The 24,004-nt window shown below is 38.9% G+C and overlaps 1 protein-coding gene across 5 annotated transcripts in view; it reads left to right on the top strand.

Moving 5' to 3' along the window:
• The first annotated feature begins 6,223 nt into the window (after positions 1-6,223).
• Positions 6,224-24,004, top strand: part of SNX14 (sorting nexin 14) — a 97,481-nt gene continuing 79,700 nt past the window's right edge. For 4 of the 5 annotated variants that reach the window (XM_055433029.2, XM_055433032.2, XM_055433030.2 and 1 more), the window contains exon 1: positions 6,224-6,518. In XM_055433029.2, coding sequence (XP_055289004.1) covers positions 6,379-6,518 — 140 coding nt within the window. In that variant the 5' untranslated portion in view covers positions 6,224-6,378. The remainder of the gene's footprint in view (positions 6,519-24,004) is intronic. The other variant, XM_055433031.2, reaches the window with a different exon arrangement.

Consider the following 24,004-nt stretch of genomic DNA (forward strand, 5'->3'; position numbering starts at 1 on the left):
TCCCATCCTCTGCTGTTATCAATAACAGTTTCATAGGCTGCTTTACAGGGTTTCCCTGGTGACTGTAAAGAATCTACATGCAATGCAGGAGATTAGGGTTCGATCCTTGGGTGAAAGAATCTACATGCAATGCAGGAGATTAGGGTTCGATCCTTGGGTGGGGAAGACCCCCTGGAGAAGGGAATGACAGCCTACTCCAGTATTCTTGCCTGGAGAATCCTTCCCATGGAGAGAGGAGTCTGGCGTTGCAGAGTCAGACGTGACTGAGAAAGCTAAGCACTTGTGCTGCTATGAAACTTGGCAGAGATTGAATGAATAGGCTTAAACTAATTTAGGGATAATACGTGAGGTATTATCAACATTTGAAAATCCAGTACATGTAAAGGTCTATTTAGGTAGGTGCTATTTGTTGTTTGTCTCTTAACTCTGAGGCTTAAAAGAAATTGCTCCAACCCTGCCATCAGTGTTTCTGTGGGCATTCTTGGAGAAGCTTTCTTAGTCTTTGGAGATACAGAACTGAAAGTGAGCTATTTTTTTAAAAAAAGTTACATGGGTTGGTGTTTTTTTTTTTGAAACAAAATGGAAGAGAAGTGCTCACTGAACATCTGGATAATTCAATTATATTGAATAAATACATATCTTGAACTGTTTTCGCAAAATCGAAGCATATAGGCCATATGACTTTGATAATGCTCAGAATTCAGACTGTTTTGAAATGTGTTCTGAGCTTAAAACCTAAATGGTAACTCAATATATAGGAACAATTTTCAAATAAAATTGTTTCAATAAAAATTTCCAAAATTTACTTAACTGTTCAAGATTTCTATTTAGATATACTGTATGGATTTGTGGTGGTGGTTTTTTTTTTTTAATGTTTTTAATTGGAATCAGTTGACCAAATACAATATAGTTTCTATCTATATGAAAGGAATATAAAAATTTATTTTAATTATTTGTTAGCAACCTTATAGAACTGGAATTGAAGTACCTGTATTAGTAATCTTCACAATTCTGACCCAACCCTAGTTGCATGGTGGTTTATAGGTACCATGGCAAAATGCTTTTGTTTTTATTTTAGAAAACAGCTACTGAGAGATAAGAGGAATGATTACAAAGGCTTTCCAAAATATTTTCAAGTTACTGACGTCAGTTGAAAGCTATATTTAAACATCTGAATATAGTTAGCATTTTTCTTATGAAAGCCATTGTCTAGTCAACATAAGAAATAAGGTGGAGTGTTACTTATTTAAAAGAAAACTAACTTTAAAAAACTTCAGTTAGACAAGAAAACATTGACCATCTTATACAAAGAATAGCAGTATTAGATTTTAAGGGCCTTTTCCAATCTTTTAATATTTACCAACAGGTGTGCGTGTGTGCTCAGCCGTGACCGACTCTTTGTGATTCCATGGCCTGTCAGACTCCTCTTTCCATGGAATTTTCCAGGCAAGAATACTGGGGTGGGCTGCTCTTTCCTACTCCAGGGCATCTTCCCAACCCAGGGATCAAACTCATGTCTCTTCCATCTCCTGCACTGACAGGTGGATTCTTTACCACAAATGCTACCTGGAAAACACTATCAACAGGTGAATATATTTTCAGTTTTTAATCAATTAAAATTTATATTTTCTGAAGTTACGACTTATTAACATCAAAGTGAGGTTTGAGAGGATGGTTATTCCAACATATCTTAGAAATAAGATGACAAACATGAAGTGTTTAATTTTTGGTGCTAAGAAACATGAGACAGCTCAGAATTTGAAGCTTAGATAGCTTTTACCCAGAGAGTGTTTCTTTGATCCACTGGATCTGTAAAGTAGTAGTTCTTCATATCTTACCGTTGGATGTCTTTCTTCATGACTGCCCAAAAAGGGGGGGTTTTTGACATGTTGAACTCCTATCGAAAAATCCCTTAATGCTCTTCCTTCAATTGTATATTCTCCATTGTAATGAGTTCTTTCTTTTGAAAACAAGGAAGGGAACATTTCGTGAGGTATAGAAGACAGATTAAACCCTTTTACAGGTATTATCATGTCCAGAGGTTGATACATAGGGATAGGTTGTAGGGAGATGAGGCTATTATGAAATGTAAAATTAAGATTAAAAATAACATTAAAAATGCCACAAAAGGTAAAACAAGAATGTTGGTGCTTTGAGATTTGGGGAGGAGGAGAAACTGAGGTTGGAAATGCCAGTCCTGTGATAGGAGATCATGCTCCAAATCACAGGAGGCAGCTGTGAGAGGGAGAGGCTGAAATGGCTCCAAGGGGTAAGTATTCCTCTACCCTTTCCCTTATACACTGAGATGCCACACAAACAATGGCCCTCTATGGTTGTATATACACTCTGGTGTATATTCCTCCCTGGTGTATATTCAGGGTCATCAGAGTTAAATAGACCTAGTCATAGGGGATTCAGGCAGTCAACACCATCTTTTCAAATTTCTGAAGCATTTTAAATACTTTGCCTTGTGCTGCATCACTTCTGAAAATTAAGTGAAAGCAAAGAGAAATCCTCGTATGCTCAAATTATTGTCTTCCCAGAGGACTTTCTTGATCCTCAACCAGCTGAAAATTTCCCTTTCCCAGCAACTGTCATTTAAAAAAAAGCTATTACAGCCTTTATATATAAAGATGCCCTGTATGATACATTATTTTTCTTAGGTGACATGTCTCCTTCACTAAATTGTAAGCCTTTGGAGGTCAGCAAGAAAGCATCTAAATCATTTTATCTGCCACCACATTTAGTACAGTGCCTTATATTCACTCGCTAATTTAACAAACATTAAAATGGAGATATTGTAATTTGATGTTCATGAGTCCTTTAGATGAATGCATTATTAAACATTTACTATTTATAGTTTGAGAATGTACCACTAGCATATATGATAACTGGCATTTATAAAAAGTTTATGCCTTTAATTGTCCTGGTTCTCCACAACTAATATTAGTCTGGAGTAGCACTGTCTAGAAGAAATATAGCACAAGCCACATTTGCAATTTTCTACTTGCTATATTACAAAAGTAAGAAACAGGTTAATTTTTAGCCCATTATTTCCAAAATACCATTTAACATGTAATCAACTTTGGAAAGTTGAGCTAGTTTATACTCTTGTTTTCATATTAAACCTTCAAAATCTGATATCTATTTTGCACTTATAGCACATCTCTTCAAAGTAACCACATTTCAAGTGCTCAATAGCAAGATAATGGATAGTGGCTACAGTACTGCACAGTGCAGGTCTAGAACTTGAGGGCAGGGAACAAACTTTCGGACTTCATTTTCCAAGCTATCTCACAGCTTTGATTTTATGTCTTTGTCATTTTAGGTTGTTACAATCCAAATAAAGCTAATTGGTTTGGCTTTTTTGTTTGTCATGTTAATCCATAAAATAAACATTTTTTGTATTAAGCATTGTAAATAATAGCCACTTTCTACCCAATTTAAGACTTCTGAGGAATGAGATACACCTAGTTAACTGTGCTCAATGAAACTGCTAGTAGAAGGTGAAGCTGATTTCCGAACCAGGAGTGATTGTGGATATCCCATATCCTCACTAGGAAGTTATCTTTTTTTTTTTTTTTTTAAGTATTTGGCTGCTTCGGGGGTTGCAGCATGTGGGATCTTGGTTGTAGCATGTAGGATCTAACCCCCTCCAGGGATCAAAGCCTAGCACCCTGCATTGGGAGTGCAGAGTCTTAGACACTGGACCACCTAGAAAGTTCCCAGGAAGTTCTTATCTTTTAATAAAAAGAAAAAAATCTCAAACTCTGTGTATGACTGCTGACATGGATGAAGTGAAATCAAAGTTGCTCATGGACTATACAGTTCATGGGATTCTCCAGGCCAGAATATTGAAGTGGGTACTGTTCCCTTTTCCAGGGATTGAACCCAGGTCTTCCACACTGCGGGTGGATTCTTCACCAGCTGAGCCACCAGGGAAGCAGACATGGATACTAGGCCATAATGTAAAGAAAAAACATTTAATGAAATAAAAATTTTATTTCATTAGATTAAGTCTGATCCATATGAATTTTTTTTCTTTCAGGCTTTCAGAGTGTGGATTTTTATAGTTTACTTATAGCAGGAATTTGTTTTTATGGTTTCCTTTTCTGAGAATAAGCAATATGAAAATTTAAATTTGTCTATTGTCTAATTAGCTTATATTCTAATTGCTCCTGCAAAGAAAACCATACGGGAAAGGAGTTGATGTTAAAATGTCTAATTTGAAAGAACAAAATGTTTTGTCATTAAAATGTAGTGGTTCTCAGCGCAAAATTGAACAGGGATTTCAGAATGAGCTCACAAATACAGAAGCAAATTTTTTAAACAGAAAAAAAAGGGCAATATAACTTCCTGAAAAGTTTAATGAAGTAACTTACCCAAGTATAAAGTACTCAGGTCCACAGTAGGCACTTGATATATGTAGATTAATTCAACATACACCTTTTATTTATACTTCAGTTTAGCCCTAGAATGTTTATATAAATGAGAGGTTATGTGAATTTATGGTTGTGGTGGGGGAAAGGTAGTTAGGGACTTTTGAAAGATCATGACACACTGCTATATTTAAAATGGATAACCAATAGGGACCTATTATATAGCACATGGAGCTCTGCTCAATGTTAATGTGCCAGCCTGGATGGGAAAGGGTGTAAAGAATGGATACATGTATATTATGGCTGAGTCCCTTCCCTGTTCACTACCACAACATTGTTAATTAGTTAAAATTATTTATACCCCAATAGAAAATAAAAAGTTTAAAATTTGGTAATAACAAGAGGGGTTATAGGTAGTTAAACGACACACACAAAAAAAAAGACCGCTGAAAATTATGTACCTCAAAATATTTTTAAAAAGCACCAAGCTTTCCAATGATGTTACAGAGTAGTCTTAACTGTATATTTATGACGTGCGTTTAAATAAAACCAAAAGATGAGGATCGGTGAAATTGATACTTCTACATCCCATTGTGGAACTGGTAAACCATTCTAGGTAGGATTTTGAGTTTATACCATGTTCCTACTCTGATTGACCAATTTTATTGATGTTGATCCTAAAAGGATTAGAAATGTGTATAATTTGTGATCAAGGTTAGTAATATCAATGAAATTAAATAGCACTAGTAGATGCTACGTTGGAAGCAATGCATAATTAAAGATGATCGGAATAACATGGGAACATATTAAGCTGTCCATACACCTTTTTGTTTTTAAAAAATAATTTCTGAACATTCTGTCTCTGCACTTTGGAGGCTCACCCTCCGAAAAATGAAAAAAAGGCAGCAGGAAAACCGGCTCTGGAGTTAGAATAATTGCAAGCCTGGTTTCGCTAGCTGTGTAATTCAGAGCAAGTTCCTTTCTGCCTTAGTAATGTTAGTAATCTAGCCTTAAAATGGGAGAAACCAGAGTACCTATATCAGGAGTTCATTGTGTGAAGGGTAAACTGCTTAGAGCACCGCCTAAATAAATCTTATTAGGATACTGTCTTCCAACATCTGTCAGAGTAGCAGAGAAAAAAAATTAAAATTGAGAATGTGATGACTTGGTAAAGCAAAAGCCCCAAGAGACTCTTTTGAGGGATTTAACCTGCTAAGTTGTATCACCCAAACACATTTTTGTTATGTCCGCGGGGCTGCTGTGCACTGAAGTCTACCTCGCCCGTGAGCACGTAAAAGATGCTTCCTCGCAGGCGTGGTGACCCGGTGGGTTTGAGTCTTCCATGTTTCAGGGTTGGTTTACTCACCCGCGCGCGGCCCGTGCAAAATAAGGGCTGAGAGGTGTCCCCCCCCTCCTCCCCTTGGGGCGTCGCGCAAAGCTTGGACCTGTCCCCACGCAGAGCGGAGACTACGGAGAGGAGGCGTGCAGAGCGCTGGGGGGGGCGCGTCCCAGAGACTACAGTCCCCAGCGGCCCTGAGCTCCGGGAGTACCGCAGGCAGGGCCCGGGGGCTGCAGTTTCTCCTGTGCTCGGGCACATCCTTCTGTTTCTCCTCCGCAATACAGGCGGTTACTGGGTGCTGTAGCTTCCCCCGATTTCTGCAAAGGGCCGGCCGCCGGGAAACGGGGCTCTCCACGGGAGGCCGGGGCGAGGGTCCATACCAGAGGGGTAGGCGGTGCGGCCCGATGGGCCTTGCGCCGCCGGCTGACGTCGGACACGTCTCGCGGCTGTCCCCGCAGACCGCCGGGGAGCGTGGCCGCGCACGCGCGGCGGGGCTCGTGGGCGGGGCTTTGGGCGGCTGCAGCCGGCTGACCGTGCGCCGGTCGCCGGCGGTCTGGGTCCGCGATCCTGCCCCGGTGGGGGTGGAGACGCGGGCGGTAGATGGGGGTCGCCTAGACCTCGGCCTCAGTCTTTAATACAGCTTCAGCGCCGCCGACGAAGATGGCGCCCTGGGTGCGGACGATGGGGGAGAAGCTGAAGCTGCGTCTGCGGCTGGACGTGGGACGCGAGATCTGTCGCCAGTACCCGCTGTTCTGCTTCCTGCTGCTCTGCCTTAGCGCCGCCTCCCTGCTCCTCAACAGGTAAGGCGGCGGCGCAGGGGCGGCGGGCAGCTGCTCCCCTCCCCACCCCGCGCGGAGCTGCGGGCTCAGGCCGGGTGACACCGCCGCGCGGAGACCGTCGGGCTGCGCAGCTGCGGGACGCGGGGCGGGCTGCGGGGGCCGCTTGGAGAGCGGCCCGGGGGAGCCGGGCGGGGCGCGGCCCGGAAGTGCGGCGGCTGGGCTCGGGTGCCCCGGGTCCTCGGGCCTCGCTCCTCAGCCACCCGGCCCCGAGTCTTCCCTTGTTTTCACCCATTTCTTGAAACCTGGGCTTCCGCCGTCTGTGCTTTCCAGAGGACTACGATCTTTGAGGGCGGTCCGGTCAGCTGACGGCGGAGGGCGGCAAGGTCCGGTCGCGGTCTGTTTTTGACTGACTCCCCTCGCCCCGCGCTCACACGCCCGCCCTGTGTGACGCTTTCTCCCGCAAACGAGTGGTGTTGGTTGCAACACCGCAGAGGTTTGTTCACTCGAAGTCAGAAAGCAAAATAGTACTGTCATCCCTTAAATATTTCTAAAGGGAAGACTGAAAGGTAAAAGTGGTTCATTTCGTTGACATTTTGAAAGCGAAAGGTTCTACCTCTGAACAAAACTGGTCGATGTCCTTCATTCTGTTGTTTCTAGAAGCGGTAGCGATGAAATAGGTAGTAGAGGCGAAATTATGTCAGAATTATTTCCAGATTTGCTTTTGGTGGGAAGACATGTGAGGCAGTTGTCAGCGATAACACATGCATGGTTTCTCTCATAGTCTGAGCGTGCAACCATCGTTACTCTCTATCTGGAGATATTGGTCCCCAAGCATAGGATCGGGGAAACTTACACATGAAACTTGGTAAATTGATTTTGTTCTAAGATAACCGTTTCCTGGGATTGTGTTGAAGTTGGATTTCTTCTCGTCGCTTTCCTTTCTAGTTATTCTGAGTTATATAATTCTAGGTTTAAATTGTGATTAATGTTATTGGAAAATGTACTTTGTGATGGTAAAATGATTTTAAGAGTATGGAGGACGTGGAACCCTTAAAGATAGTGGAAGCTATTAATTACTTACTTTATCATCTGGAAAGTATTTCAAGCCAGATTAACAGGTGTAGTAGGAAAGATATGCCAACTTGATATGATTGTTTTGTCCAGGCATCTTTACTTACCTTGTTTGGGAGCCAGCTCAGTTTAGGTGTTCCAGGTAGGACAACTGTGTAGGACAGGTTGAACTAGATGTCTGAGCTTTTCAGCTTAATCATAGCATCCAGCATCTATGTTATTAAGGAGTTATAGGATAGCATCAGTGTCTTTATAACATCTTAACTCTGTGTTTGTATTATGCAAAGAAAGAAGGAAATAACACGTGTTATCTCTGAGTGGTTGGATTTATGAATGAGATTGTTTTTGTATACATGGCACCATTGGTGCTGTAGCTGTGGAACTAGAAAAATGAGAAGATATGTTCAGTACATATTTTCCAAAAATGATTTTTATACAGGCATTTCACCAGTTAATTTTTAGAAATAACTTTATAAGAAATTCTCAGTTTAAAATCTCCTCTGGTTGGAAATTCTCTGGTGGTTCAGTGCTTAGACTCTGGACTTCCACTGCTGGGGGCCTGGATTTGATCTCTGGTCAGGGAATTAAGATCCACTGCTATACTTAAAATGGATAACCAGCAAAGACCTACTGTGTAGCACAGGGAACTCTGCCTGGTATTATGTAACAATCTAAATGAGAGAAGAATTTGACAAAGAATGGTTATATGGATATGTATAACTGAATCACTTTGCTGTACACTGTCACAACATTGTTAATCAGCTATACTCCAGTGTAAAATAAAAAGTTAAAAAAATAAAGATCCTGCAAGCCTCATGGCCTGGCCAAAAAGAAAACAAAAGCAACAAACAAACAACCCCACACCTCCCCAGAAAACCAACCAAACAAAAGCTCCCCTCGTTAGTATGTGGTTAAACTTAGACTAGTACTCTTTTTGAAATTAGCTTTTCTCTTATTGTCTTGAAATTTTAACTCCTAAAAGTCTCTCAAGATGTTATTTAGCATATAAAATTCTCTTTCAATATGAATAAAATTATGCAATTTATCTGTGGAAAAATAAATGGATATAATGTTTGGACCATTGTAACTGATTTGTGGGAAAAGTTGAGTAATATACTTTATGTATTTGAAATTATTTATGATATCTTTATAGTATTGTTTTAATATATTAGAGCATACGATTAGGATATACAATTATATAGATTTGCTGATCATAGGATTGAATATTTGAGTATTATAAGGAATATTTTAAGTTAATCCTAATAATAATGGTAATATCAATAGTATTAATAGTTAACTCTTTGTGAGTACTTTGGTCTAGTTATTGTGTTAAAGAGTTTTCATTATTATTGGGCAATTTATTCATGTGGTTGTAAGTTTTGAATCTGAAACTTGACTGTTAAGAATTTTATTCTGATTGCTCCTTTAACTAGTTATATGACTTTGGATAAGTAATCTAATTTTCATTTGAGTTGGTCCCCCAATCTGTATAATGTGCATAATACTGGAACCTACATTTTGTGATTCCTTTGATGATTTAAGTGTTTTTGTTGTTGTACTGGGTCTTTGTTGCTGCACGCAGGCTTTCTGTGGTTGTGGTGAGCAGGGGCTACTCTCTTGTTGCGGTGTGTGTTGAAGAGCACGGCCTCTAGGCATATCGGCTTCCGTAGTTGCAGCCCGCAGGCTCTAGAGCACACACTCAGTAGTTGTGGCACATGGATTTAGTTGCTCTGTGGCATGTGGGGTCTCCCCGACCAGGGATCAGACCTGTGTCCCTGCCTTGGTAGGTGCATTCCCAATCACTGTACCACCAGTTCAATTCAGTTAAGTCGCTCAGTCGTGTCCGACTCTTTGTGACCCTATGGACTGCAGCAGGACAGGCTTCCCTGTCCATCACCAACTCGTGGAGCCTACCCAAACTCTTGTCCATCGAGTTGGTGATGCTATCCAACCATCTCATCCTCTGTGGTCCCCTTCTCCTCCTGCCTTCAATCTTTCCCAGCATCAGAATCTTTTCCAGTGAGTCAGTTCTTCACATCAGGTGGCCAAAGTATTGGAGTTTCAGCCTCAGCATCTGTCCTTCCTATGAATATTCAGGATTGATTTCCTTTAGAATGGACTGGTTGGATCTCCTTGCAGGCCAAGGGACTCTCTCAGGAGTCTTCTCCAGTACCATAGTTCAAAAGCATCAATTCTTCAGCGCTCAGCTTTCTTTATAGTCCAACTCTCACATCCACATATGAGTACTGGAAAAACCATAGCGTTGACTAGATGGATTTTTGTTGGCAAAGTAATGTCTCTGCTTTTTAATATGTGGTCTGGTTGGTCATAACTTTTGTTCCAAGGAGTAAACGTCTTTTAATTTCATGGCTTCAGTCACCGTCTGCCGTGATTTTGGAACCCCCAGAAATAAAGTCTGTCACTCTTTCCACTGTCTCCCCATCTATTTGTCATGAAGTGATGGAACCGGATGCCATGATCTTAGTTTTCTGAATGTTGAGCTTTAAGCCAACTTTTTCACTCTCCTCTTTCATCAAGAGGCTCTTTAGTTCTTCTTCGCTTTCTGCCATAACTGTGGTGTTCCACCAGGGAAGTCCTTAACTGGGTTTTAATACATGGAACATGCTTGGAATGGTGCTCAGCACAAAAACAGTTATTTTTGTCTTATTTATCCTCAAAACATTGTGAAATAGGTACTATTACTAGCCTCGGTGATTTTTTTTTTTTGAGATACAACTTATAGAAGAGTACATAACACATATGTAATTGTATAGTTCTGTGTATTATAAAATATAACTCCCTATGTAACCACCACTTATCAAGATATAAAACATCACCCTACTAGGCTCCATTGTCAATAACATTCTCAGTTGTCATGTATCAGTTTTGTTGTTTTTTGAACTTTATATAAATGGAATCATATGTTCTTCTCTTATCTGGTTTCTTTTTCTCAACTCTCCTTTTGAGATTTATGCATATTATTGCATATATTGGTAGTTATTCTTTTTGTTATTATTTTGTATTCCACTGAGACTATACCACACTTTGTCTATTCTGTTGAAAGGCATTTGTGTTGTTTATAATTTTTGGCTATTATGAATAATGCTGCTGTGAGTATTCGAATATATATTTCTTTTAATAGGCATATGTATTTATTTCTTTTGGGTGTGTATGCCCATAAATGAACATGCTTAGTTGTAGCATATACATTTGTTTAACTTAAGTAGATACTGCCAGTTTTCCAAGGTTATTATACCAATTTATACTCTTGCCAAAAATGTTTTATAGTTTTGTGTAATATTGTTTATCAGTTTAATTTAGCCATTTTACTTATAGTGGGAGGTCATTGTAGTTTTAATATTTAGGGTCTTGATTATAGCTCCATTTTACAAACGAGCAAACTGAAGCTAAGAGTTGTTCAGTAATTTTCTCATAGATAGTAAGTAGCAGAATGGGATTCTTATGTTGATCATTCTGATTTAGAAGCCCAAGCTTCTAAAAATTACATTAAAAAGACATTATTAAGAAAAAGACTTATTAATAACTTTCTAAATAACATTGATTCATATAAACTGTAAGTGAAAGTTGCTCAGTTGTGTCTGACTCTTTGCAACCCCATGGACTATACAGTCCATGGAATTCTCCAGGCCAGAATACTGGAGTGAGTAGCCTTTCCCTTCTCCAGGGGATCTTCCCAACCCAGGTCTCCCTCATTGCAGGCGGATTCTTTACCAGCTGAGCCACAAGGGAAACCCAAGAATACTGGAGTGTGTAGCCTATCCTTTCTGCAGGGGAACTTCTGACCCAGGAATCGAACCGAGGTCTCCTCCATTGCATAGCTCCTCCAACTGAGCTATGAGGGAAGCCCTAAACTGAAAAGTCAGAAAATTTGAAAGGCGTTCAGAATCACTCATAAATTTACCATTCAAAGATGACTACTGTTGTTAACATTCTAGTCATTTTCCCTGCAATTTACATTTTTATTTTATAAATTGTAGCCTTTTCTATGGAGCCACTTCTTAATGTATTTTATTATTATTTTCTTATTACTTTTTAAGTTACCACAATTGTCTTACAGACAGTTTAACAGTATTAAGATAGGCTCTTCTAAAGTACTTTAATGAGCTTGTTTAATTATTATAACAACCCTGTGAGTTTGGTATTATTATTATTTCCCCCATTTTATAGAGGACCAAACAATCTGAGATATTAAGTAATTTGCATTTTATCATATCCACGATTAGACCCCAGACACTACAATGTTTTTGATTCCAAACTTAATGGGTCTTTCACTCAGTGTTCTGTCTCTTTTGTCTTTTTTTCTCTTTCTACAACAGTACCAAATTGTTTTTAAAATGACAGTATTGTAGTTTTGTAGTATGTTTTTTATATACAGTTGGGCTGTTGGTCAGAACATCTACGTACGGTTTCATGTGTGACTTTTTTCCCCACATGATGTTGGGTGACAAGGGTGAGTATCGTGAAGAAGAGATTCCACTGGAAGCTGTATCATTTTTATGATCTAACCCTGAAAGTTAGGCAGTTAGATAGCTTCACTTCTGCCACATTCTTTTGATTAGGAGTGAGTTATTAAGGTCAGTCTCTATTCAAGGGGAAGGAAATTAGATTCCTGCTTTTGATGTGAAGAGTGCAAAGAATTTGCACAGTTTTATTTAATTTGTAAATTAATCTGGGTAGAGTTGATAACTTAACTGTATCTAATGGTTTCATCCATGAACATATCTTTCCGCATTCATTCAGATCTGCTCTTAAGGTCTTTTAATAGATTTTTTCTTTTTTTCATTTAAAAACTTTATTATAGAAAACTTCAACCACATACAAAATAAAAATAGAGTAGTACAATGAAACCTGTAAATACCTATCGCCTGGCTTCAAAAAATGATCAGTTCAAAGCCAAGTACCACTCCTGTCCCTAATTATTTTGAAGGAAATGTCACATGAGATGTTTTATCCATAAACATTAAACATTTCAGTCATGTCTAACTCTCTGCTACCCTATGGACTATAGACCTCCAGGTTCCTTTTTGTCGCTGGGATTCTCCAGGCAAGAGTACTGAATTGGGTTGCCATGCGCTTCTCCAGGGATTCTTCCAGACCCCGGGATCAGGCCTGCAACTCCTGTATCTCTTGCGTTGCAGGCAGGTTCTTTACCCGCTGAACCACCTGGGAAGCCCAGACATTTCAGTGTGAGTGTTAGTCCTCAGTTGTGTCCAACTTTTTGTGACCCAGTGGACTGTAACTTGCCAGGCTCTCTGTCCATGGAATTCTCCAGTCAAGCACATTTGAGTGGGTTGCCATTTTCTCCTCCAGGGGATCTTGCTGACCCAGGGATCAAACCCAGGTCTCCTGCATTGCAGGCAGATTCTTTACTGTCTGAGCCACCAGTGAAGCCCTTCTTACTTAAAAGCTTCTTATTTAGTGTGTGTGCTAGTCACTCAGTCAGTAGGTATCAAACATTTCAGTAGGTGTCTTTAACTGATAAGAGCTTTTTTTTCCTTTGGCTTATGCAGCTTGCAGGATCTTAGTTTTCAGGCCAGAGATTGAACCCGGACCCCCGCAGTGCCCCAGAATCCTAACCACTAGGCCACCAGTGACCTCCCAAGAGCTTTTGTTTTTCTACATAACCAGGATACCATTTCATTCTTTTTTTAAAGTTTTTTTTTTTTTAATGTGGACCATTTTTAAAGTCTTTATCTAATTTGTTACATTATTGCTTCTGTTTGATGTTTTGACTTTTTGGCCCTGAGGCATGCGGGATCTTAGTTCCCTGACCAGGGATTGATTCCACACACACTGTGCTGGAAGGCAAGGTCTTAACCACTGGACTACCAGGAAAGCCTGGACAATACCATTTCACAATAAAAAAGCTGTTCAGTTCAGTTCAGTCACTCAGTTGTGTCCGAATCTTTGCGACCCCATGAATCACAGCACGCCAGGCCTCCCTGTCCATCACCAACTCCCAGAGTTGACTCAAACTCACCTCCATCTAGTCAGTGATGCCATCCAGCCATCTCATTCTCTGTCGTCCCCTTCTCCTGCTGCCCCCAATCCCTCCATCAGAGTCTTTTCCAGTGAGTCAACTCTTGGCATGAGGTGGCCAAAGTATTGGAGCTTCAGCTTTAGCATCAGTCCTTTCAATGAACACCCAGGACTGATCTCCTTTAGAATGTTAGCATCCTTAAAATATCTACTCATTGTTCAGATTTCCCTGAATCTTAGAACCTTATCCTCCAATATTTTATGATGAAAAGTTTTAAATATACAGCAGTGTTGAGATTTATAGTAAATGGTCAATTATCATTAAAGTTTTATTGTATTTTTATATGCTTTGTCATAAGCCTGTCTATCCATTACGCCAACCATAATGAATCTTATTTATAAACAGCCTTTTATAATAATAATTATTTATTATTCAAATAATATCCAAGTATGATCTTTTAATCTTAAATTTTCCTCTCTTATTTAACCTTGTAATTTGTTTGTTGGGGAAACTGGCTATTTGTTCTGTAGAGTTTTCCACAATTTGGCTTCTGATTGCTTCCCTGCAGTGTTTTTGAATGTCCCTCTAGGTTCCCTGTAAACTAGTAATTAGGTTAAAAGGCATCATTGTTTTGTTTTTTTTTCTCCTTTAGTTCATGATGATTAAAAGATATTGAACTATTTAGAAAAATATGCCTTTCTTATGGTGTGTTCTTTATTTTTTTAATTTTTTTAATTTTATTTATTTATTTATTTATTTTTATTTTTTATTATTTTTTTTTTACACATAATGTGCTTTTTTATTGTGGGATTTAAAAATACAAACTGTATCACACTGTATGTCTTTTTTTTTTTCTTTTTTTCTTTGATCTCGTATACAGGGTTATATTTCCATCTTTCTAAATTCCATATATATGTGTTAGTATACTGTATTGGTGCGTTTCTTTCTGTCTTACTTCACTCTGTATAATAGGCTTCAGTTTCATCCACCTCATTAGAACTGATTCAAATGCATTCTTTTTAATGGCTGAGTAATACTCCATTGTGTATATGTACCAAAGCTTTCTTATCCATTCGTCTGCAGATGGACATCTAGGTTGCTTCCATGTCCTGGCTATTATAAACAGTGCTGCAATGAACATTGGAGTACATGTGTCTCTTTCAATTCTGGTTTCCTCGGTGTGTATGCCCAGAAGTGCGATTGCTGGATCATATTGCAGTTCTGCTTCCAGTTTTTTGAGGAATCTCCACACTGTTCTCCATAGTGGCTGTACTAGTTTGCATTCCCACCAACAGTGTAAGAGGGTTCCCTTCTCTCCACACCCTCTCCAGCATTTATTGCATGTAGACTTTTGGATAGCAGCCATTCTAACTGGTGTGAAATGGTATCTCATTGTGGTTTTGATTTGCATTTCTCTGATTATGAGGGATGTTGAGCATTTTTTCATGTGTTTGTTAGCCATCTTTATGTCTTCTTTGGAGAAATGTCTGTTTAGTTCTTTGGCCTATTTTTTGATTGGGTCATTTATTTTTCTGGAATTGAGCTGCAGGAGCTGCTTATATATTTTGGAGATTAATCCTTTATCAGTTGCTTCATTTGCTATTATTTTCTCCCATTCTGAAGGCTGTCTTTTCACCTTGCTTATAGTTTCCTTTGCTGTGCAGAAGCTTTTGATTTTAATTAGGTCCCATTTGTTTATTTTTGCTTTTATTTCCAATATTCTGGCAGGTGGGTCTTGGAGGATCCTGCTGTGATTTATGTCGGAGAGTGTTTTGCCTACGTTCTCCTCTAGGAGTTTTATAGTTTCTGGTCTTACATTTAGCTCTCTAATCCATTTTGAGTTTATTTTGGTGTATGGTGTTAGGAAGTGTTCTAGTTTCATTCTTTTACAAGTGGCTGACCAGTTTTCCCAGCACCACTTGTTAAAGAGACTGTCTTTTCTCCATTGTACATTCTTGCCTCCTTTGTCAAAGATGAGGTGTCCATAGGTGCGTGGATTTATCTGTGGGCTTTCTATTTTGTTCCATTGATCTATATTTCTGTCTTTATGCCAGTACCATACTGTCTTGATGACTGTGGCTTTGTAGTAGAGCCTGAAGTCTGGCAGGTTAATTCCCCCAGTTCCATTCTTCTTCCTCAAGATTGCTTTGGCTATTCGAGGTTTTTTGTATTTCCATACAAATTGTGAGATTATTTGTTCTAGTTCTGTGAAAAATATTGTTGGTAGCTTGATGAGGATTGCATTGAATGTATAAATTACTTTGGGTAGTATACTCATTTTTACAATATTTATTCTTCCAATCCACGAACACGATATATTTCTCCATCTATTAGTGTCCTCTTTGATTGCTTTCAGTAGTGTTTTATAGTTTTCTATGTACAAGTCTTTTGTTTCCTTAGGTAGATATATTCCTAAGTATTTAATTCTTTTCGTTGCAACAGTGAATGGAATAGTTTCCTTAATTTCTCTATTTTCTCATTATTAGTGTATAGGAATGCAAGGGATTTCTGTGTGTTGATTTTATATCCTGCAACTTTACTGTAATCATTGATTAGCTCTAGTAGTTTTCTGGTAGAGTCTTTAGGGTTTTCTGTGTAGAGGATCATGTCATCAGCGAACAGTGAAAGCTTTACTTCTTCTTTTCCAATTTGTATTCCTTTTATGTCTTTTTCTGCTCTGATTGCTGTAGCCAAAACTTCCAGAACTATGTTGAATAGTAGTGGTGAGAGTGGGCACCCTTGTCTTGTTCCTGACTTTAGGGGAAATGCTTTCAGTTTTTCACCGTTGAGGATAATGTTTGCTGTGGGTTTGTCATATATAGCTTTTATTATGTTGAGGCATGTCCCTTCTATTCCCACTTTCTGGAGGGTTTTTATCATAAATGGATGTTGAATTTTGTCGAAGGCTTTCTCTGCATCTATTGAGATAATCGTATGATTTTTATTTTTCAGTTTGTTAATGTGGTGTATTACGTTGATTGATTTGCGGATATTGACGAATCCTTGCATTCCTGGGATAAAGCCCACTTGGTCATGATGTATGATCTTCTTAATGTGTTTTTGGCTTCTGATTGCTAGAATTTTGTTAAGGATTTTTGCATCTATGTTCATCAGTGATATTGGCCTGTAGTTTTCTTTTTTTGTGGGGTCTTTACCAGGTTTTGGGATTAGGGTGATGCTGGCCTCATAGAATGAGTTTGGAAGTTTCCCTTCCTCAGCAATTTTCTGGAAGAGTTTGAGTAGAATAGGTGTTAGCTCTTCTCTAAATTTTTGGTAGAATTCATCTGTGAAGCCGTCTGGACCTGGGCTTTTGTTTTCTGGGAGATTTTTGATTACAGCCTCTAGTTCCGTGCTTGTGATGGGTCTGTTCAGATTTTCTATTTCTTCCTGGTTCAGTTTTGGAAAGTTGTACTTTTCTAGGAATTTGTCCATTTCTTCCAGGTTATTCATTTTATTGCCATATAATTGCTGATAGTATTCTCTAATAATCCTTTGTATTTCTGTGTTGTCGGTTGTGATCTCTCTATTTTCATTTCTAATTTTATTGATTTGGTTCTCCCTTTGTTTCTTGATGAGTCTGGCTAGTGGTTTGTCAATTTTATTTACCTTCTCAAAGAACCAGCTTTTGGCTTTGTTGATTTTTGCTATGGTCTCTTTTGTTTCTTTTGCATTTATCTCTGCCCTAATTTTTATGATTTCTTTCCTTCTACTGACCCTGGGGTTCTTCATTTCTTCCTTTTCTAGTTGCTTTAGATGTAGAGTTAGGTTATTTAGTTGACTTTTTTCTTGTTTCTTGATGTGTGCCTGTATTGCTATGAACTTCCCCCTTAGCACTGCTTTTACAGTGTCCCAGAGGTTTTGGGTTGTTGTGTTTTCATTTTCATTCATTTCTATGCATATTTTGACGTCTCTTTTGATTTCTTCTATAATTTGTTCATTTTTCAGCAGCGTGTTGTTCAGTCTCCATATGTTGGCATTTTTAATAGTTATTCTCCTGTAATTGAGATCTAATCTTAATGCATTGTGGTCAGAAAAGATGCTTGGAATGATTTCAATTTTTTTGAATTTACCTAGGCTAGATTTATGACCCAGGATGTGATCTATCCTGGAAAAGGTTCCGTGTGCGCTTGAGAAAAAGGTGAAATTCATTGTTTTGGGGTGAAATGTCCTATAGATATCTATTAGGTCTAACTGGTCTATTGTATCATTGAAAGATTGTGTTTCCTTGTTAATTTTCTGTTTAGTTGATCTATCCATAGATGTAAGTGGGGTGTTAAAATCTCCCACTATTATTGTGTTATTGTTAATTTCCTCTTTCATACTTGTTAGTAATTGTCTTACATATTGCGGTGCTCCTATGTTGGGTGCATAAATATTTATAATTGTTATATCTTCTTCTTGGATTGATCCTTTGATCATTATGTAGTTTCCTTCTTTGTCTCTTTTCACAGCCTTTGTTTTAAAGTCTATTTTATCTGATATGAGTATTGCTACTCCTGCTTTCTTTTGGTCTCTATTTGCATGGAATATCTTTTTCCAGCCCTTCACTTTCAGTCTGTATGCGTCCCTCGTTTTGAGGTGGGTCTCTTGTAGACAGCATATATGGGGGTTTTGTTTTTGTATCCATTCAGCCAGCCTTTGTCTTTTGGTTGGGGCATTCAACCCATTTACGTTTAAGGTAATTATTGATAAGTATGATCCCGTAGCCATTTTCTTTATTGCTTTGGGTTCAAGTTTATACACTCTTTCTGTGTTTCTTGTCTAGAGAAGATCCTTTAGCATTTGTTGGAGAGCTGGTTTGGTGATGCTGAATTCCCTCAGCTTTTGCTTGTCTGTAAAGCTTTTGATTTCTCCTTCATATTTGAATGAGATCCTTGCTGGGTATAGTAATCTGGGCTGTAGGTTATTTTCTTTCATTACTTTAAGTATGTCTTGCCATTCCCTTCTGGCCTGAAGAGTTTCTGTTGAAAGATCAGCTGTTATCCTTATGGGATTCCCCTTGTGTGTTATTTGCTGCTTTTCTCTTGCTGCTTTTAATATTTGTTCTTTGTGTTTGATCTTTGTTAATTTGATTAATATGTGTCTTGGAGTATTTCGCCTTGGGTTTATCCTGTTGGGGACTCTCTGCGTTTCTTGGACTTGGGTGATTATTTCTTTCCCTATTTTAGGGAAGTTTTCAACTGTTATCTCCTCAAGTATTCTCTCATGGTCTTTCTTTTTGTCTTCTTCTTCTGGGACTCCTATGATTCGAATGTTGGAGCGTTTAACATTGTCCCAGAGGTCTCTAATATTGTCCTCATTTCTTTTAATTTCGTTTTTCTTTTTTCCTCTCTGCTTCATTTATTTCTACAATTCTATCTTCTAGTTCGCTTATCCTGTCTTCTGCCTCTGTTATTCTACTGTTTGTTCCCTCCAGAGTGTTTCTGATCTCATCTATTGCATTATTCATTGTATATTGACTCTGTTTTATTTCTTCTAAGTCCTTCTTAAACCTTTCTTCCATCTTCTCAATCCTTTTCTCCAGGTTATTTATCTGTAACTCCATTTTGCTTTCAAGATTTTGAATCATTTTCACCATCAAAATTCGAAATTCTTTATCAGGTAAATTCCCTATATCATCTTCTTTTGTTTGTGTTGGTGGGCAATTATCTTGTTCCTTTTCTTGCTGGGTATTTCTCAGCCTCTTCATCTTGCGTATATTGCTTTGCTTGGGGTGGCCTTTCCCTCTTCTTGCAGTTTGTGGAGATCTCTTTATTATGTAGTTTCTTCGCTGTGTGTGGGGTTGGACAGGTGACTTGTCCGGGTTCCCTGGTTAGGGAAGCAAGTGTCGGTGTTCTGGTGGGTGGAGCTGGATTTCTTCTCTCTCCTTTTGAAGACAATGGGCTGCTTTTCTGTGTGCCTGATGTCCTCTGCCAGTATTCAGAAGTTGTTTTGTGGACTTTACTCCGCGTTCAAATGTTCTTTTGATGAATTTGTGGGGGAGAGAGTGGTCTTACCGTCTTATCCCTCCGCCATCTTGTTCCTTCCTCCCCAAAACACTGGATTCTTATATTCCACTTGGTCGTGGAGTATCTCTTCACAGCTGCTCCAGCAAGGTGCAGCCACTGTACCTTATCTTGGACGAGGGGTATCTTCTCAAGGCCGCCCCTTCTGCTTTGAATGTGGATCAGCTTCTCTCGGCCCTCCGGTTCCCAAGCAGCCACCGCCTCTTGGATGTGGTAGAGCTCCTCTTGGCCACTGCCCTAACCTTGGTCACGGGGCAGCTCCTCTCAGCCACGATTCTGCACGTGGTCGGTTGCGCCGGGGCCGGGCGTCTCTCGCGTCTGTGTCTGTGCCGCCGGAGCCGGGCGTCTCTCGCGTCTGCCCTGTTCTTTATTTTATGATGTACTGATGAGTTGACTCACTGGAAAAGAGTCTGATGCTGGGAGGGATTGGGGGTGGGAGGAGACGGGGACGACAGAGAATGAGATGGCTGGATGGCATCGCCGACTCGATGGACATGAGTTTGAGTGAACTCTGGGAGTTGGTGATGGACAGGGAGGCCTGGCGTGCTGTGATTCATGGGGTCACAAAGAGTCGGCCACGACTGAGCGACTGAACTGAACTGAACTGAACTATTAGTTTTAGTTAACTAGTATTTTACTATTTCATTTCTATAGTCATGAATAAAATAGACCTAAGGATTTCCTTATATTATCTTTATCAAGTTGAGGGATTACAATTATATTAGTCCTTTTAAATTGGCAGCTTTTCGTCATTTTTTTCCTCCCTGAAAGCAGTCTGCATAAACTAAGGATTATCTATTTTATGAAAGTTTGATGAAATCATTTGGGCCAGGGACCTTTTTATTTTTAAGACAGGTCTCTGATTATATTTTAATTCCTCCAATAAATAGTTGGTCTATTTAGGTTATCTAGTTCTTAACTTCCTAATTCTTAGCATTTTTGTTTTTTTTCTAAAAATTTGTCATATTGTTTATCCAATTTATGAATATATAGTTGTTTATAGTCTTACTCTTCATTTCGGTTATAGCTGTGATTGCTTCTTTTTTCATTCTGTGTTGTGTCAACTACAAGTTGGCACTTGCCATCTATCTCTACAAGGATTAAATCATGTGCTGCTTCAGCTGTTGATGTTCAGCACCCCCTGAAAAGAGTTCAGGATGGAGAGCAGAAATGAGGCACTCTGTGCTGGGGGTGGTGTGGTGGGACTGGCAGCAGAGGTCTTCAGATGTTTTAAGGAGCCGATTTTATTAGCCTGATACTTGTATCTCCTGTTATCTAGAAAAACACTAAATTCCTTCATGGTGATGACTGTTCCTTGTGACTCGCGAAAGGTTCATGAGACTAGCAGAAACCTTTTGGAAGAATATGTGCTTGATTGTATGTATTCCTCATTCACCAAAATCTCATGTCCTGAGCTTCCCGCCTTCCTTCTTTGGAGTAGTTTCTTAGAGCTATTTCAAAGTGCTGTCTCCCACGCTGGAGTCCTCATTTTGCCCCAAATAAAATTTACAACTCTCATGTTGTGCATTTTTAAAAAGTCAACAGTTTAATATTTGTATCCTCTCTTTTTCTTTTCTCCCCTGATCTGTTTTGCTAAAACTTTGTCTTTTTTAACTTTTGCTTTTGAGAATTTCCAAGCATACATAGAAAAAAGAGAGTACAAAGAACCTCTAAGCACTCATCACTCAGCTTCAACAACCATTAGTATTAAAAACAATATGACCTGCCTCCTTTTAAAATAATTATTCTACATAAAACCATAACCTTACAAAATTAACAGTAATTTTTAAATGTCTTGTAATAATCAGCTCATACTTAAGTTTTCTTAATTATATAAAAATTAATAATGTATTTGTTCTAATCAGAATCGCAGCTAGGTCTACTCATTTTATGTAGTTGCTGCATCTTTGAAGCTTTTGTAAATATAATCTAGAACAAGAGTTGCCAAACTTGCTGTAAAGTGTCAGTAAATATTTTAGGCTTTGAGGGGTATATCAGGTCTCTGTCCCATATTCTTTTTCAAATGTAAAAATCTTAGCTTTGAGGGCTATGCCATAAGCCTTTGTTAACCCTGATCTAGAACATTCCTCCTCACCTGCTCTTTTTTTTCCCTTTGCCATTGACTTGTTGAAGAAACTGGGTTATTTGTTCACATTTTGGATTTTGCTGATAGTCATCTGCACCTCTGTATTTCTTTAGACAGGGAGTTAGAGTTATAGACTGTTAGATTTACTTTTTTTTTTAGGGGGGTACAGCTGTACTTCAGTGATAATGTGTACATTCTAATACATCTCATCAAAAGATAACTCCACATTAGGTCGAGTTGCCTCACTTTTTGTAGATTCAGGTGGTGACAGCTGCCCAACACATTTTCTTTTTGGTTTCACCATTTATTTACTCCCTGAATCATTACAGGATGCAACATGGTGATTTGTTATTGTTTCATTCCTTCTGTATTTTTTAATTTAAGTTCTCGTGTGTGTGTGTGTGTGTGTGTGTGTTTGTAGAATTGCTTTAATTTATCCTCTGTTAAGGTCTGTTTAGTTACAACAATAATAGCTCAAGCTGGAAAAGTAGACTAAATGCTTATACCTTTTTCTCTTAATTATCAGTTTTTAGAGTAATTACTGGTGCCCTAGTAACCTCAAGTAGTATTCAGCTAGAGGTTTTAATTATTTTATTAATTTTTCCAAAGAACCAGTTTATAATGTCTTTTGTCATTGTTGTCTACTTGATTGATTTCTGTTCTTTAGTGTGTCCTTCCTTTTTATGTGTTTGGATTTGTATTTCCTCCCTCAACCTTCTGAATACTTAGCTTGTTGATTTTCAGTATTTGTCTCTGATTAATGCAGGATAACCTCAACGCTATAGATAATTTGGGTCAGGTAATTCTTTGTTGTGGGGGGCTGTCCTGTACATTGTGAGATATTTAGCAGAGCTTTGGCCTCAAGTCACTGGATGTAAATACCATACCATAAAAAATACCTCTCTTTTATCTCCCCACAGTTGTGACAGTGAAAAATGTCTCCATATATTGCCAAATTCCCCTGGGCAGTCGGTGAGATCACCCTTGGTTGAGAACAGCAGGATTAATGTATTTGATGCTAAAGAGTTCCTTCTTAAATAATGCCTTTCAGTTACTGCTTGCCTTGTAGTGATGTGCATATTGCAAGCAGTGTTTATTGTCACTCAGTCTAAGCGCAGGTCTATAATTCCTAATCCATAATTCAGAGATCAAAAAGTTCTGAAGAAATAACTTGTCCTCTAGATTTGATACACCAGTTACATTTGATAACAAAACCTGACCTGAACAGACAAGAGACTTGTTTATGGTATTTATTTCTGACTTATTTATTTATGGTTTATACATTTTTCTGTGGAAATATTAATATCTGATTATGGAGTACTATATTAGACCTCATATTATTTATTATAACATGATGCTTTTGAACTGTGGTCCTGGAGAAGACTTGAGAGTCCCTTGGACTGCAAGGAGATCCAGCCAGTGCATTCTAAAGGAGGTTGATCCTGGGTGTTCATTGGAAGGACTGATGCTAAAGCTGAAACTCCAATACTTTGGCCACCTCATGTGAAGAGTTGACTCACTGGAAAAGACTCTGATGCTGGGAGGAACTGGGGGCAGGAGGAGAAGGGGACGACAGAGAATGAGATGGCTGAATGGCATCACCGACTCGATGGACATGAGTTTGAATGAACTCCGGGAGTTGGTGATGGACAGGGAGGCCTGGCGTGCTGTGATTCATGGGGTCGCAAAGAGTCGGTCACGACTGAGCAACTGAACTGAACTGAACTGATGTATTATGCTATATAATTTAGGTTGTTTATGAAATATGTACTATATAAGTGTTGAAGGATTCTAAAAATTGTGAATTCTGAGTTGTCTTTCTGGCTCAGAATGATTCTCGGTAAGTGGCTGTGGACATTGATTTCATAATTTCCTCTGTGAATACCTCTATAATCCATTGAGTTAGTTTCCAGACTTAAGGTTTTTTAAAAGCTTGATATCAAGTGTGCTATTTATTGGTTGGAGTGAAGCTTTGTATAAAACTTTGTATAAAGGAATGGGAAGAATAAGAGCAGAAAAGTGAGTTGTTGGGGCCAGGTTGACAGGGACCATAGAGGTTTAGAGGGTTTGTGTTTCCTTCTGCAGGCAGGTTAATCTGTAGCGGTTCTTTGAGTTAACAGTAACCATGTTTATGTGAGAACTTTTAGAGATAGGTTTGTAATGGATGTTTATCAAGTGCAGAATTGCCCTGGGGCCTGTAGACCAGTTCCATCTAGTTGAGTGGTGCAGCCTTTGTCTCACAACATTTGCACTTACTGTTTACTGTCTGTAATATGTGAGCACCTTTAATCATCATCTTCACCTTTTCTTACTACTTGGTGCTTTATTCTTCAATTCTGTAATC

This window comes from Moschus berezovskii, chromosome 10 (genome assembly GCF_049115385.1).
Source record: "Moschus berezovskii isolate FMDL1 chromosome 10, NW_MosBer_1.0, whole genome shotgun sequence".
Taxonomy (NCBI): domain Eukaryota; kingdom Metazoa; phylum Chordata; class Mammalia; order Artiodactyla; family Moschidae; genus Moschus; species Moschus berezovskii.